At 43.1% G+C, this 17,873-nt stretch overlaps 1 protein-coding gene across 1 annotated transcript in view; it reads right to left on the reverse strand.

The window, feature by feature from the left end:
- Positions 1-2,401: 2,401 nt before the first annotated feature.
- Positions 2,402-17,873, reverse strand: part of NHSL1 (NHS like 1) — a 182,130-nt gene continuing 166,658 nt past the window's right edge. Inside the window, 4 exon segments of the mRNA XM_055810616.1 lie at positions 2,402-4,683; positions 7,943-8,072; positions 8,614-9,841; positions 9,844-12,044. Coding sequence (XP_055666591.1) covers positions 3,960-4,683; positions 7,943-8,072; positions 8,614-9,841; positions 9,844-12,044 — 4,283 coding nt within the window. The 3' untranslated portion in view covers positions 2,402-3,959.

Here is a 17,873-nt window from a genome sequence, read left to right on the forward strand (position 1 = left end):
ATTGTGAAGAAACACATAGGCTATTTTCTTTCTTATATTCTTTCTATTATATTTCTTATTATATTTTTCTTTCCCCTTACTGTGACTATCCCCGCTGTTCCTTTGCCTTTTCCTCTCTTCTGTACTTGCTGAAGCTTCTTTTTATTTTCAAGAATCTGCTTAGCCTACCCACCTCACACCTGTTGTTCTGTGCGTTCACTGTACTTCTCTTTTCTCAATCTTCTCCCTGCTTCACCTGCTTTCTTTCAGGCTGAGCCTTACGCATGCACAAGCATCCAGTCCTGGTTCCTCAAAACCCTGTCTTCATCAAATCCACTTCTCTCCCAATTCTTTTAATTGATTTCCAGTAACCTTCCAAACCTCCTCTCACCAAGCTATTGCTCTTTGCATAACCATCCTTCGCTTAAATTAATAAATTCTCCTCTCTCCAGTATATAAACAGTGAAGGCTTGTAAATGCCACAGCACCTTATGAATGGATTAACATAGTAAGTGAAGGCTCTAAGGGGGATCGGGGCTGCCTACATCTGACAGCAGCAAGAATGAACTTTGAACATAAAGGAAGCAAGCATAGAAGGAGTTAATATAGAGGAAAACGTAGGAAAAGATTGAAGTTGAAAACTATTCCAAATAAAAGGAAAACCAGAGATTAATCTCACATCTAGTTTCAATAACGATTCTTGTTTTAGAGATGATCTGTAAACCAATTGTAAACTCTGAACAAGCCCTGTAACGGTACAATTCATTAAGCATCTGGATGACAAGAGTCTCCTTTTCTTTCTTAGCATGGCCAAAGTTTGTGTATTTCCCCCCCTCTCCTACCATTCTGGATATCTTTAGCAGAGATTTACTTAACTTAATCTATACTTATTGACCAATAAAGCCACAGTTGCAAAACCTCCCTATGGAGGAAGCTTGTAATAGAAGAAAGTAACTTTGCAGCTGGATGTGTGACAGAAAACTAAGCGTGTTCCCCTTAGCATAATTACACACACACCAAAGTTGTTGCCGGAAGAGAAAACGCAGCCTAAAGCCGTCATGCTCCTCGGGTTTTGTAGCAGAAACTTGGGCCAAGGACTGTATTGCTGAGAAAGCTGAGCTACTAACCAATTCTGCATGCTGCTGCAGAGGGTGACGGCAGCAGGGAGACAACATGGTGATACCTCTGTAAGAAAGTTGTATCAGTTGCCTAAATAAGTATCATTGTAAGCACTGTGAAAGACATTTCAGCACATTTAATGTATTTCATTACATCTTCTACTGTGTTAAATGTACATCAGCAGAGCTACATAAACACTGCCTTCTGCACACTAGCCAAAACCTGAGCCTCAGCCCAAACTCGCCTTACACCAGTGGCTTTTAGATGAGCATCAAAGCTACCTGTGGCCAGAGAAGAAATTCAGCCCAGGCTAAATTTAAGTTTAATCCCACCTACCTGCATTGACAAGACTGTGTGTATATAAGCCAGGGTTTTCCAAAGAGTTCCCCATATAGCCTATAAAAATGACTGGCGCATCAGCTGGCCAGCATCAGGGAAACAAGCTGGCTGGGCTCCCTCTCACAGGCCCTTTATACAAAATGCTTCCAAGTACTGCAGAAGCTGCAGACACCAGAACTGTAATTTTATCCAATGCTGCAATTTTTCACTTGGATGATTTCCCCATTTGTAAACAATAAAACCGTGCCTGAGTGTTCTCCTGTCAGCATGGTCGTGTGAGGACTAGTTCGGCATTTACACATAGCTTTGAAAGGGACAGTACCTGCTGTGAGAAGGACACAGTGCTCTATGTTTCATGTGATAAGCTCTGGGAGAAACACCAAAGCAACAAGCATGACACATTTAGCAGCCGCAGGATGTTTTGCACTATCTCTTTGCAACAGTACGTAGTTCAGATTGATATTAGTAATATCTGAAATTATCTACTTTATCCAATTAGGTTTTCATCTAATTAAAAAAAATCCAATGGTTCTTTAAATATATTTAGCATGCAAAAATGGTAGAAAGTTTGCTGCACACCACTTATCCCCACCCTTGTTCCAGTGAGTGCAGCTGGATTCACCTTCTCCACTTCACTTCTCACTCACTCTGCTTATAATCTGGTTCTCCATGAATTTTAGTTTTCTGGGACAGGTTGCAAGTAAGAGAGAAGTAGCAGAAACACTCAGAAATGGTACTGGAAAGAGCTTAGGATTATTTCATTTTTTTTAGTCTCAGCATTGAGATGCCAAAATGGGATGGATATGTAAGTACGCTTTAGTTGCCTCTAAAGTGAATTAGTAAATTTTGTGACGAAAACTGGAGATTAGTAGGTGGATGCATGGTTTATGGCATTCAGTGGGTTGCCATATGCTGTGGGACATACCTTTTGAAGGATATTTGCACCAACTCAAAAGACAATATGGCAACTGGCAGCCTTTTTCTTTATTGAAGCAAAGTCACAGCATTTTCATCACTATTCCCCTCTTGTGAAGGGAAGAGTTAAATGAAGGCCCCTGAAATTTACATTACTAACAAGTAAAGGATTGAAGAAAGAGATTACAAGCATATTTCTCTAAAATAAATAATCTACAAAGAGTGCTTTTTCTTCTTAAAAGCAATCTAAAAATGTATAAATTCTACGGTAGGGAGATCAGAAGATATTTTAACAACTTTCAATATTTACAAACAATACAAAAACTGCGCACGCCATCAAATGATGCAAAATTCTTTTTAAAAATTAAAAGCTTCATTCCTACTAAGAACCAAAAACTTCAGCCAATATTTGTTTTAATTAATGGTTGTCTTTACAATTGGAAAACCGTTAAATGTTTTTATTATCTGTAAAATATACAATAAAAATGAACCTCACTAAATTATTAAGGTTAAAAAAGAAGAGAAATACTGCAGGCAAATCAAAAAGGAAACTGTAACTTATTCTTTGGTAACCAAAAGTTAGCAAGTATCTGTATTTCAAGTGATGAAAAGTAATCATCTTCCCATTCTGACAAATGGAAGACACTTCTGGCAAAACACAACTCCCCAAGTTTCAATTTTGAAAGACAAGCTCCACCTACAGCTCTGTAGTGCAAGTTCTCAAAGTCAAATTTTGCTTTCTAATTCAGAAACGTAACCCTTCCAAAGTCTGGCAGTGCACTGCTTAACTCCTCTCCCACTTTTCTGTTTTCTGCTCGCATCTTCTGCATACATCTGACTGTTCCAGTTCTCTAAGGGAATAACTCTAGTTCAAGGAAGCAATTCACTTGGAAATGCGTGTTTCACCAAGTGTACGTGTGTGGCTGCATAGCAGCTAGTAGTGTGTTGTGAAACTCGGCTCCCTTTTCCACGTTAACTACGTATTTCATTTTCCCTCAGGAAAAAAAGTAGTACCCTGGACCAGTTCATAACCTGGTGACCTAACTGCTTTAGCAGGACACGCTTCATTGAACGCTGGGCCATACCCCAGTAATAAGCCATGTAACCCCAGAACCAACCCTGCTACCTCCTCATAGGTGAATGTGCCTCATCCTGCCTCTCCCTGCTTAACGAATGCACTATGCTGCACCACTACAATGCTTTTGAAGCAAATGTCCAGCTTGTACCACAGGAGCCTTCCCATTCCTCTTTTTCAGGCTTATTCCTAAATTTTGCTTGCACAATTGCAGTCTCAAGAAAAAGAAAAACTTCACACCCCTACAGGCTCTGAGAAAACTCCCCACCCCCCCCCAAGAGGACTTCTAAGGCTTTGCACAAAAAGTCCAACTGTTGACTTTCTTCAAGCCACAGACCACTCATTCAAAGCAAGTCCTCCCCACCCCAACCCAACCATGCAGAACTATCACTGCTTTAGCATTTAAACACACACATGCAGTTCATGGAATAAATGCTCAGCAAAGTAAACTTGTCCTGGTCTGGGCTTTCTTCTGGAATCTAGTCCTCTGACATTTTCTAGACTAATAGCCAATCCCTTTTGTCACTGCCTTTTAGCTTTCTTCAGCTGAAGGGCTTAGATACTTCCTTGAAGTACCTGGCTGAGTAATTAAGTCTAGATGGGTTGGATCCAAGGTCTCCTTGCAGCCTGCCTCCTCAGCATATGGAAAGTCATTCATATCCATTTCATCACTGTTAAACATATCGAGCTGCCTCTCTTGCTGCTCTTCCAAAGCCCTTCGGACCCTGCCCTCTGACTGTTCCACCACTTCCCCGTCTCCTTCACTAATGACAGTCATGGGGCTGCTCTGGATGCGGTTGCGGACATTGTACTTGCTGCTGGCAGCCGAGGGGGGTGTTCGTGACCGGCCATACCTAGTGCCAGAGAAGGACATGCTCCTTGGCATCAGGCCCTCGCTCTTGGCCCACTCTTCCTGGGCCCGTTTGCTCTTGCTGGGTGAGCAGCTGGCAGGGCTGTCGGAAAGGTCGGGGGAGGCATCCGTCTTTGCCCGGTGGAACCGGGGGTCCGTGTTCTTCAACATCTCTGCTGCGGACATGCGGGAACTGGTGTCACAGCGACTCCCTTTCTTCAGCAGCAGGGCTTTGAAGTTGTCATTGCTGGTGCTGCTCTTGCGAACGCTTCTCTGAATAGATCCGGCTTGTCTGAGGGCAGCTAAGGTTGGGGAAGCACCAGTGGGAGTTACGGGGGGCGACGGAGAATGGTTGCGGGTACGGTCGTCTTCAGAGTCTTTACGGCCAAGGACTTTCCTTTTGGATCTGAGTTTGAAAAACAATAAAAAAAAGAGGACCAAACGAAAAATGAAACTTTTTACCTCCCCTAATTAAGCTCAGCTTAGACGGATGACAATGAATTAAGCTAAAGCAGAGAGAAGGATAAGGGAGAAGTAATCTAAATCTAAAGAGTCAATAAGAACACCACCAAAACTGTGCAGGCATTAATGCAGGTATTGGAGATGCCAGCTAGTTTATTGTTCTTTTTCTGCAAATCTGGAACAACAGAACTACTAAAACCAGCAATACTGATGTCCAAAACACTTCAGCGAATTTAGTGAGTCAGGTTTTCTGTAGTCAGTATTCAGCTGCAAAGACTAGTGCATTGTAAAGATCATACCCAATGCCATTTGTCTGTTAGTTTGGGGACTTGATTGAAAATATGTTCTGGAGTATGTTACGGGTTTCTGTTTTGTTTTACTATTTCATTTGATGCCTTCTGGAAAATTAGAAGTGTAGTTTAGTGTACTTCCCTTTAGAAAACGATATTGCAAGTGCACTGCTGCTGAAGTTTAGATAAAGGGAGCCACATGTAACCATTCTGGATTAAATTATTTAAAAAATAATAATCCATCCCCTACCCAAGTATTAAATGAATAGTGAAAACTGAGTTTTCCAGCCTCTATTAAGATTCACAGACAAAATTCACAGTTCTGTTGGTGCTCTGTCATTGCAACTCTTCTGCTAAATGAAGGAGCGACCCAACTTCCTGACATGAAAGTTAATTTTTTCCAAATGAAAGGGTGGAGTGCTTTTTAATTTAAATGTGAAGTGCAGGGATAACAAAAACAAAATTAAGAAACAATCATGGAACTGGAAAGAAGTGGAAACTAGAATTACATTGGCAAAAGTCAAAAACAAGTCAGTAACTTGTTACAAATACAAGATTATCATGCTGCAATTCGGTATTAATTTTTCTCAAGCATTTGTTCAGTACAGACTGTTTCCCTTGTAGAATGGCTTTCTACTTAATGTGATCTTTAGCTGTACTTTCTTAAAGGCCTTGAGATTTTGCCAGGGCAAGCTCAAGTATCTTTATGCATCGCAGCCCAATGATAATAAAAAACCCCAGAAAACAAAGTAGCAGGATCTATCAGCTGAGTTGGTGGTAGCAACAGACATTGCCATAAACTCTGGCAAGACTTTGGAGCGATCCTGTCTCTCGTAGGTGGTGAAGTTTTATGCATAGATCACTTATCATAACCCCCAGGCAGCAGCAACAGCTGTCATTTCCAGCTGCTGCTGCCTCCACCTGCCTTTCTGGAAGAACCGACATCCATTCAGCCTGAGGATGAATGGACACCAGAAGAGAGCACAGGGATAGAACGATGACTTCAGTAGTGGCAAACCTAAGAACCTTGTCTAGATTTAACTGTGTGTCAGTACCACAGGCAGAAAGTGGATTTGGTGCTTGGATGCTCTGCAGGTCTTGATGTGAGCATGTGTGCGCGTTGGTTACAGGGAAAAAGATTTCCCGTCATTAGGGTTTTTGGCTGTCTATGGGTACCTTTAAACACAGCAGTGCTGGGGCTGTACTGCTGCCAAAACCCAAATGAGCAGTCAGTTTGCTGTCAGCATCTAACCAGCTTTTCTCAGCATGATGAATTATGGCAGAAACTTAAAATTAAGAACCAAACTTGGTTTTGGTGGCTTTTCAGACAGAGAGAGGGTATATATTCAAACTTGTTCTTCCTGACCTTAACGCACATGCCACTAAATTTCTTGTCTTACTCCACGTATTCAAGAGTGCCAATTGCTGAAACAATGCCTTTTAGAAGTAGTGAGGAGAAAACCAAAACATTTTTTATTCATTAACAGCCAAAGAAGATAGTGGTTCAAGTCTAAAGCCAGCAAAAGCAAGGTCTTAATAACAAATGTGTCAAGCAGTTTTAACTACGTCACATCCAGTTCCATTGTCCATTTCCCCATAAACTCATGAATTACACGTATGGGCCTACACACAGAGATCCACTCTATCTGCATACATAATGGAGAAAGGCTACTGGCCGGAACATTTCATTCTAAAACCAGATTTGTCGCAGTCCTAGTGAGCACCACGCAACATAAATGCAACAACCATTTTTAGAACAGCTCCTACAGGTCCAGTCCTAACTGGTAACCGTAAGTTATAAGAAGTTAGTACCACAAGTATGTAATTTTTGTAATATCTGAAGCAAGGTAAGTTTCCAAAATAAGAAAACAGCATTTTTCTCCCAAGTGCTGCAGTCTCCCAGCCACTTTCTCCCAACAGGCTCTTCCCCATCCCTCAGTACTCCTGACACAGAACTCACGCACAGATGCGCAAACTGACTAAACACCTGGATAAACCCACACGGATACTGCCAGGCACCTTCTGTGACCAGGTGAGAGATGGCCCCTCCACATTCTGAAGTAAAAGACAAAGCCTCAAGATGGCACTACCGCTACATCGAGCCTAGTCTGAAAGCAGGCTCAGTAGTTCAGAGAGTGGTGGTAACGGTCTTCTGTGTGTACTGTTTAAATGGTGCACACGTTTCATTTTGTGGTTTTAAGCTTTTTTTTCCACTTCCTTTTTTTTTTGTGAACCTAACGTGAACAGCACAAAAATCTAGTTGCCTATTCAGGATGATTTCGTTTTTAAGGGAAATGAATAATGTCATTAATAATAGAGCCAGTGTTGCACATTTCATTCATGAACCCGTTTGACACAAAACACCCGACCTCAGGCTGGATTATGGCAAACTATAATCCAGCGTTTGCCATATGTTTTGCCATATGACTGACATGTTGTGTTACTTGCCAGTTTCAGCCACGCTTGCCATGAAGCATTAGCGTTGAGCCTCTGTCCCAAACTGCACCATATAAGCAGCGAAGAGAGTAAAAAGAGATGGAGAAGAACGAGAATGAAAACAAAAAGATACACAGAAAAAGCAACAGTAGAGTTAATATGGCAGATCGAGAACAGTACAATAAATATTAGATGTAACAGTATTTTAAGGAGCAGGTTATTTATAATAGAATCTATATTGATTTAATCTGGTAGCTTTTAGTTCAGAATGGATTAAATATATTTGTAAAACAATAAAATACACGTTTGTTTCTTCATCTTTTTTATATATAGCCTTAATAGAATGGTCATAAATGTGTGCTTTCTGTTAAAGCAATGACTGTTGTAATTGGGTGTCTTAGTACAGAAAATGTTACATTGTTTTTTAGAGAAGTACTGGACCTGACAGGAGTATAGGAAGGGCAATTTCTGCAGTACCTGTGAATGGCTGCAAAAAGATCCTCAGTAGTCCTTGGTCTTGCTGGTGTTGCCACTCCGTCCGTCTCTTCCCCATAACTATTGCTCAGCAGGAAGGAACTGTTTGCTGTATCTGATTCAAACACCTCCACTACGCAGAGAGAATGAACAATACTGTCAGTCCATCGTGGGAACCCAACAGGCATATAATCCCGACACTGGCCCTCACTGCCTCTAAGGCAAAGCAGCCGAGAAACTGAGAGCACCGTTGTCATCATTGTGATTTCAAACAACGCTTGCTTAGGAAACTGCAGTGCACAAAATGCTTATGCTTGCTCACACAGACAGGCGGAGAACAATACTGAAAGAAAACTTGTATGGTTTCCACTAAAATACAAAATCCAAATTAACAAAGCTACCTGTGTTTTAATCCTAGCACACACAGTTAAATAAAGCATAATTTTCTTTCCGTGTCTGCAATAATGAGAAGTCAGGCAGGAATTATAAGAAATCTCATAAAGTATTAATCAGATCCCTGCAACTTTCTTTAGGCTTTTAGTTACAACTATCGTAAGAGGTTTCTTTTCCCTACAGAACCCCACCTGAATGCTAGGATTGCTGTTCTCCCTCCCCGGCTTCTTTAAAACAGCTACCGCTGCATCTGAAGAAGAGTCAGAGAAAAAGAGACTCACCACTTTCGCTCTCTTGAGATAGATGCCCTTCAGTGTTACTGCCACTGTCTTGGCTGCTGCCTGAACTGCTTCCTTCATCAAAAGCAGACTGCTCCTCCTGCCTGGGTTCTTCTTGAACTGGTGATGCAGCAGGCTGTACCACAAAGGCATTAGCTCCCACTGTCTCAGAGAAGGTGAATCCAGCAGCTCCTCCCTCAGGAACCAGGCTGCCAGAGTCCATCTCGCTAGAACTGAGTCCATCTGTAAGACAATTTCTCGCCTCCTCGCAGTGTGCAAGCACAGCGTCTCTCTTAGTTGGGCTTGATGTGCTTCTGACAGTATCACTCGCTTCAGCTGTTTTCTCCACTGTAAGATCTAACTGTGGAGGTGGTACAACAAGGAACAGTTTGGGTTTCTTTGAAATAGGAGGTGGTTTCTTGCTGGGCAATATGACCTGAGTCTTGTCGGGAGATGCTGGTGACCCCTGAAGCGACATGCCAGAATGGAGGTCTTCACTCTGCACTGAAGACTCAGGTGTGTCTTCAGTAGCTGTCCCCTGTGCGTTGGCTTCGAAAGGCTCGTTTAGACCCACTGCACTCGCAGGCTGTTGATCGCTGTCAAGCACAGGTACATAACCAGAGAGAATGAGAGGAGAACCCCGAGCCAGTGTCTGAACTGAGCTTTTAAATGAAGTGCCTTGAGTTTTCATTTCCTCTTCGCCTAAGCTGCTACTGAGTCTGAGTGAGAGAGATGGCTTTAGGGAAGACTGCGATGACGAATTTACAGTACCCTTTTCCTGAGAGGTGGTTTTAGAAGCAGATTCAGGTGATGGTTCACCTTCTGTTGCTTTTTTCACAGACCTCAGCTGCACCATTTGCAACGCTTTGGTAGTTACTAAGGGCATCACAGGTCTGGATGCGTCTTGCTTGTTGAGTGGCTGTTTCACTGGACTGTAGCAAGAATCCTCCTGGCTGCCTTTCTTAAAAGAATACTGTGGGTACATTGTTGCACCTTTTGTTAGTTTGGGATCAAGAGGTGGAGCTGGTGGTGGGACAGCTAAGGGGAAAGTAGAAGGAGGAGGAACAGGGTAAGAGAACAAACTGATGGAGGCTTCTTGCGGAAGCCATGGGACAGTCTGGGCAAAGGAAGAACTTACATCAGCTTCTGGTGGAGGAGGGGGGAATGTGGGAGAGGCTGGCAATGGTGACAGATCCATGACTTCTGCTGCAGGAGGAGGGGGGGGGGAGGGGGAGGAGAAAGTTCGGGGCAATGTGGGGGAGGTGTTGGAAGAGGAGGTGGTGGAGGAGGTGCACTAGAATCTGGAGGAGAGCTCAGGGCGGGGTCCAATTTCTTCACGCTCACGGTCCCTTCAGTAGATGTATTTGAAGAAAGGGAAGTGGAGGACGAAGACATGGAGACTGAAGACAGAAGAGAGGACTTCCTTTCAGGCACTTTAGGCTTCAGCTTGGATTTCCCATTTCCTGATGATGCAGACTTTAAAAGCACAGGCACTGGAGTAAGCGCAGTGGGTGTATTGGACTGGCTGGAGTACCCACTCGATGGCGATGTGACTCGGTGGGATTTCTCCGGAGAGGTGCTCTTTGGTTTGGCCAGTCCACTGGGCACTTGCGGCACAGAAGCCCTTGAGCCATCGCTGGAGTGGCTGATGCTGTAATCGCTGAGAGCAGATGACGTACTGGCAGAATGGGCCACTGAGGACTTCACCTGGTCATCTGCCACTGCAGCATAGTCACTGTAGTAACCCCACTGGTCAGCATACTCCGACTTGATGCTACTTGTTTCACTCTGAGAGGGAGTGACTGTGCAGATGGAGTACAGGTTTGCAGCAGTGGTGGACATCATGCTGCTGCTTGCGCTGACCGAGCTTTGGCTGCGGGAACGCAACACCCAGGGATCCTCATAATCACTGCAGGGGCTCTGGGAAGGGGAGCTGCCATTTTTGCACTTGAGATTCAACTGCAGAGAATGCTGGAGGGTGGCAATGAGGGTTTCATCAAGTATCTGTCCATTGGACTGGGCTTTTTTCTTAGGCATCCTTCTGAGTGAGTCTGTTCTGGATGGTGGCAAAGGCGGCTTTTTTGCCTTTTTCAGAGAGATGTTTCTCACAAGGGATTTGTCACCTTGGCCTGACTGATCATCCTGACGTTTCTTCTCCTTTCCTTCAAAAACATTTACCACGCCGTCTCTGGGGTTGCCAAAACCATTAGCACTATTGCATGGCATGTCTGACTTCAGTCCGGAGTCCATATGCATGGAACTGTAATAACCATCGTGGTCCACAGAATACAGAGAGGTAGAATCGTCCCTGACCGAAGTCCTCTCCAGGCTGCTGCTGCTCAGGTTGCTACCCGGAGTTGCACAGCCTGGTGTGGTACAAACCACCTTGCGTGAAGAAGTCTCACCGTCTTCTGTGGACTTGAACAGCCAATGCTCTGTGCTGTTCACTGCTGCTTGTGCTCGCTCCCCTGAACAGCTAGATTCACTCCTACCATCGCTGTCCTGGGAAGGGTTCGGTAAAGCAAGATTGTTCCTACAGCTGTAGCTCACGCTCTGAGACCCAGCCTCTGCATTTCCAGGAGTGCTAAGGCAGACAGCAGAATCACCGAGAGAAAGCATCATGACAGTGTTAGATGGGATGGTATCTGAAGTCTGCGAGTGACGTGTGGAGCTACTCTCACTCCAGTTACCACTGGAAGAATGGTGATCTTCCTTCCCACTTACTGCACTGCTGGCAACAGGATTGTCTCTCGGCTTTGGGTAGGCAGCAGAGCTGGTAATTTTACTATCCAAGGATCCAACACTCTGGGCAGCATGAATCACGATAACTTCTGAGGAGGATGACAGTGTTGCATTGGGTATGATGCTCGTGGAGTAGGTGGCATGAGGAGAGACCACACATGCTGGGCTTGCAGACTTTTCGCTATCATAGCTTCTCACCTCCTGAGACTTCGGCCTTGACAGGGTCCCTGTTGTAGGATTGTTCCTCAAATGCACAACACTATCATCCACCTGCAATTTACTTATCTGGTGGGGTAAACTTCCAGCGACGTCTTCTGTCTGCCTAGATATGCTCTGTGTCTGCTCTAGGGACTGAAGAGACACTCTCGCACCTGCCCGAGGCAAGCTGTGAAAACCTATATCGCTGTTTTGGCGAGAAGCAAATATGACTGCAGCAGAATCACTCATCACTGACATATTTCCAGATGAGCTGGAGAACTGAGACATCTGGGCTGCAATTCCTTGTCCTTTCTGCGCTCGTATTCTTCTCATTGAAGGGGGCACAACTTTAACTTCCTCTGTTTGGCAGCTGGTGTCCTTGGTTTCAGAGCGCTGCATAGCTGAGCGATAGCTGTCTAGTCTGCCTAGCGTGGAACACTGATCTGGGACATACATCGAATGCCCTCGGAAATCACTTTGGCCAGTGCCAACTGCTGAAGTCAAAATAAAATAATTATTTCTTGAAGCACAGATTCACATTTATCTTCTTACTCATTTAAAAACAAAAAACCCCAGCAAACTGCTTGATCCCCATACTCGTGCAGGTTATGCTTTCTGAAAAAGAATCTGCGACAATGGATTTTGCACAGGCATCATGTGTTTTCTGTATTTCTCTTCCCTTTTTCCTTATTACTGGAACCTTCTGCTTAAGAATCGTCTGCATTCCTGCCGCACATTCGACACATGAAATCCTCTGTTTATGACATAGTAATAATTTCCATAGTAATCAGTTATGTCAGAAACGAACTAGCACTGTTTGACTTCCAGTAGACAAAGCAGCGGGAACAGACAAAAGCCTGAGAAACGTGAAGTGTGTCTCCATGCTAATGCCTCATGCAATAAAGAAAAGGGGAAGGAAATCTGGAGCCTAATGTGAATAATCAGATCTACTTTTTAGAAGCATTACACTTCAGAAAAAAACTGTCAGCAGACACTGATAGCTGTCCAAGTCTTGCAGTTCGTCTGAAAGTAGGCTAACATACTGAAACATGCATTGTTTTACCACAAATAATACATATGCTATAAGAGCATTTATACAAAGATATTTTCCAACACTGCAAAGAAAACCATTAAGTAACATTTCTCCATACAACTACTCTCTATTTATCATAAAGGAAAAACTCTTAAAAAGCGGGGAAAAGAAAAAGATGGTCATCTCATCCTTAGCACCATCAGGAAATAAAAAAATAACTGTACTTTTTTTTTTTAAAAAAAGATGTAATAATCATATATTTGCATTAAAAAAACCCTTTGAGGACAATGGAAAAAACAGTTTTAGTTCAAAATATAGTTACCACCGTGTCAGTAGAAAGGTCTGTAGGGCTCTTTTAAATTTACATTTTTATGGGTAGCTGTCTTTTAAAATCACAAACCAGAGCACTGCTTTAAAATTAGTCTGTGTAAGGCTGTTGCTTTTCAATTCAGTTGCATTACTGTATAAATAGCAGACACGAGAGGCAGGCGTGCTGCTGGAGATGCTTGTAAGGATGCTGCACATGTCACTGTGGGGGAAAATGGGTTATTTCAAGTCTCCGCCTAAGCTAGTCTCAGGAGCGATGAAGTAGCACGCCCAACAGGACTGTTCTCCTTTCAGATTTACTATATGGAACTGGATCAGGAGGATAGGTATTCTTATCATGCTGCTTTAAACACCACTTAAAGGACATTTAATTATCCTTACTCTTGGCAGGCAAAAGAGGCGTTTTAGGATAAGGAAAAGAGGGCTCTGAAAAGGCTACATTGAAAGCAGCACACACAAAAAGATTGTTTACTTCTTTTCCCCAGGCACATAAGTAGTCTTTTAGCAGCTTGAAGCCTGTTTAGTTTGCTTTGTGTAGATTCTCTTGCTCTCATGAAAATGTAGCCTCTTTCTGCTTCTGGTAGGTTTGCAGCAAAGCTAGATAGTTGAATGCTGGCAAACCTCTTTGATAATGTAATATGAGTTACTGTCAGAACAGATGGACTACTGCAGCCAACCAAGACAGGTATTTGCATATTCTGGATACAGTTATTAGGAACTGTACAGTAAGAAAAATAATTTAATTTTGCTTTCCATGAGTATTTTTTCTATAGAATCAGTGTTCCCCTTTGGTTAAGCGAGAGAAAGCCATCAAAGTAGACATTATGAATATTTCTCCAACCATGACACCACTGATGACAACTGTTAGCTAATTTAAAATATCCAGTAATAAAAATTTGTGTACTACATTAGAAATAACCAAAGAGAGAGGATATTTTTCTTCTTCTGCCACTGTGAAACAGATACATGCATGCAAACACACACACGCACGCACGAGACAGAAGGATGGGGCTGGTGGAGAACGAAGCTGTAAACACTACAGCAAGTGTGTAATACTGTCACATACTGACCTGTGGCTGAGAGCACCTCATTTCAGTATGCAGTATGTTTGTGTTCACAAATGAAGCTAAACGCACTCTATTTCACAAGCAGCGTAATGCAGGTGGATGGTCTATGCTTGTTTAAAACATTACTGCTAGGGAAGAAGGTAAACGGCAAAGTGGAACAACACTGGATTCGCTAACCTCCCCTCTCCTCCTTCTCAAACCAGGAGTGTTAGAATGCATTACTGGGACATGCTGTTTATAGCCAATGCACAGCAATGTCTGAAATACAGAATTAAACTTTGGTAATATATCAACACCACTAAATAGAAGAGGCCAAGGGCAGTTGTACCAAAACGCCCGGGGGAGCAGCTCCTGCCCCATCCCCTGGCACCCACGTCCAGACAGAGCCTGGGGGACTGCTGGCTTGGCCCAGGCCGAGCAGGGCTGGAGGAGTAATGCCAGCAAGAGGGGCAGCATGAACAACCGCAGGACGCTGCGGAGTGTCAGTGCTAACCCTGTTTGTCAGTAGTACAGATGGAACTCAGGGTCCAGTCCAATATGCTCAGGGAAACTTCGTAAATTGTCTCAGCAGCAGTAAACCGTCACAACCTCGATACTGCAAGGAAGCCTGTCAGGGCAGGTCTTCGCACCAGTGTGAGGTCTCTCATTAGAATTGTTCAGAGCCCAAACAAATACAGGGTTCAGAGGGGGCAAGACAGCCCAGTCTCAAAACTATGAACTGCAGGGCTACATCCTTCAGTTATTGTATGTGATATGGTCAGGGAAGGGACTTTTCATGGCTGTTGCTATCACAAGAACATAACTTCGAGGTTTTAGATTTTTTTGTAGAAATGTAGCATATTCTGAAATTAATTCAGCTTTGTTTATGGCTTTACATGTACGCACAATCTCATGCAAAGCTGTGAGGATTTACTTGCCCTTTACAACACAGCAATTTCTCTTTTTATAGTTCCATTTCCCAAAGAGGGACAACAGAAATCTGTAGGGAAAACGGTTCAAAAAAAAAAACCCAAAGGAAAATTTAAGGCTCAGGCATTCTGTTAAAATGTTGAGGGTTTTCAGATTTTGGTGGAATTCAGAGGAGGGTAGCGAGGAGTATTTTGTTTGCAATTTACAAATGCACTGAAAAACCCACACTCATTTCCAGAGTAACACTGAAAAGCAAGGGTTTTCAAAAATCCTTACAATCAAACTACCTTTGTTGCTACTGCAGCTAGAAAATGACTGATCCAATTCTAAGGGACAGCTCAAACATTTAATTGACTATTATGTTGAAAATGCTAAATCTTTCAGAAGACCTCTACTTATAAACAGTAGTTACACAAGTTACAAGATTTCTGCAACACCAAAATTCTGGAACTGAACCAGAACTTTTAAAGACAACCATCCGCAAGTCCATCTAGTTGCAGGGGTGATGTCTGAGCAGACAGCAGCAAAAAATATTGCAGAATTGCACATCAGGTTACAGATGCTGAATGCTATGAAGTCAGAAGTGGCTGCAATTTGGTGGTATGATAAATGTGGCTGAAAGTAATTAATAATCATCTTGTCTGCATTTTATATTATCATGTGTCCAGCAGCCCTACAGCCAGTGCTACGTCCAACACAGGAGACCTCTACCTACACCCCTTCCTTCCTTATTACCCTACTTCTTGCTGAAAAGACCTCTTAGGGCAAAAGCTCTTCCCTAATGCACATGTTCAGGGTAGACTCCAGCACCAAGTGAAGAACACCCAGTATCTGGAACAAGTGAAACATGGAACATATGTAACAAGTCTTGCATGGAAGCACAGAGAAGAGGTTCAAATGCATACCTTAGCTCCAAGTGCTTGATCCGAGATATGCATATACAGGTTACACCAGTTTTCCCTGTCTCTGGTAGTTACTGGTGTTGCTCATTAGACATGACAGGGATTGAGACTGACTGCAAATTTGATGGAAAAAAGGAAGTGTCTGCATGTAAGCCCTAGGGCCAAGTACTACCTACTAGAAGACCTCCTATCTCCCCTGTGACTCTCAGGCTGATCTGGTGCCACCAGCAGCTTGCTGCAGAAAATCAGCAGAAAGGTCCTCTGTATTGAAATAAGCATAGAAACTGAGGGTTTGAGAAGATAAAAAGTATGTGTGTTGGTATCACAAAGAACATTCTTGTTTCAACTAGTATACAGAAGTAATCTCTCTTCCCAGATTTCTTCTGACTAACCATTTCTACTACAAGCACTTGTCTCTTGTGCCACAGGCACATTCCTAAGATTTACTGCACTCATGTTCTCATGCCCCACCTAGCAATCCTATTCCAAACCTGATGACCTGGCCAAGTCACTGTGCAGGCACCACAACTTCCAGTGTTACAAAAAAACCCAGAGACTGTTCATCTGTTTTACCCTAGTACTTACACACCAAATTATTTTCAATAGACATTCAAGAAGAAACAGACAAGTACATTGGGCTTATGGTAATGTTAAGGGATTTTCACTGTGCTCCATGAAGCACCTGTAATCTCTCAGAAGGGAGAAAAATATTGCAAGGAATCCTGTGATACCTTTCAGTACTGCCAGCTAAAAAATATCCTCAATCCTTGTATCACTGCCACCCTGAAAGGAAGATCTTTGATGAAAATACAGGGAATTTCATTCTTGATTCTGTTCATTTCACTAACTGAACAGCCTCTGGTGAAGGATTATATACCTGACATCTCTGTCTTTCATCCCCTATTATCAAAAAGCAGATGATATATACTTTGTAACACTCTGATCTCTAGATGAATAGTGCTGGAAATGTACAATGTTGAGAAACTACAGCTATAAAACAAGTATTGGTTAAAAGGCACAATAACTCTGGAAGAGAACTATTCTCTCCGAAGACTGTTAAAGTTGCAATTTGAAGCAGGTGCAGAATTACTTGACTTGAACAGCTGGGTATTTGCGTGGTACTTCTGTAGGGCCACTGGATATCTGGGACTCTTACCTGTAGGACCTATAACCTGAATGACTGCTAGTGCTGAAGGGACTAATTGGAAAAGAATATCAGTTACGAGGAGTCTTCAACAGAACAGCTGAGTTCCAAAGATCAGAACTTACGTGCCCCCATGTTGCTAAGATGGAATTGTTTCCTCTAAGGCACGTTAAAAGAGAAGCTTCAGCAGTCCCAAATGATACCTGGGACACCAGCTGGTACCAACAGGGGGTCTGTGCTGTGCCACAAGAAAGCAAATGAGCAACTGACAGTTCAGGAGTCAGTCATATCCATCCTAATGACTGACAAGAGGCCCTATAGGTGACAACTCGTTGTGAGCTACTGAAAATGGGAGGCAGGGAAATAAGCTGAAGAAAAGCATATGAGGTCATTCTGAACTCTCTGAACCCTCTGGTTAGGAATTTTAAAAAGAAGTAGATGGGGAGGGGGCAGGGGGGGGTAGGATGACAGAGCCATAAAGACCATGAATTGTGCCTTAAGGTGGAAAAAAGTACTGAAATAATTCAAGGAAGGTACATGCAAAGCATAAAATTAGAAGACTGTTTTGAAGACCCAAATTGGACAGAGATTTTCTGTTTGATTAAAGAAAAGCAAAATGCCTGGCAGAAGGAGGAGAAATCAAAAGGTGGAAAACTTGAAGATGATTTCCTCTCCCCTGCTTTTGTGAGGTATGTTTATTTGGAAGATGAACTGTGGTGGAACTGATACTCGGTCTGGGACTTGCTCCTCCTGCAAGACAGGGAAGGAGTCTGGGACACCAGAAGCTGTCCATCAGTGCCTGGGACTGCAGAGCTCTGGAGAAATACTCACAACCAAGTAACTTGGCACCTTCACTAAAAGAAAGTTCCTCTCAGCCAGATCCTAGAGCACTGACACAGAGAAGGAACCATGGAGGCATGATGGCATTTCTCTCTCTTTAT

This window comes from Falco peregrinus, chromosome 7 (assembly GCF_023634155.1).
Source record: "Falco peregrinus isolate bFalPer1 chromosome 7, bFalPer1.pri, whole genome shotgun sequence".
In the NCBI taxonomy this organism is placed as follows: domain Eukaryota; kingdom Metazoa; phylum Chordata; class Aves; order Falconiformes; family Falconidae; genus Falco; species Falco peregrinus.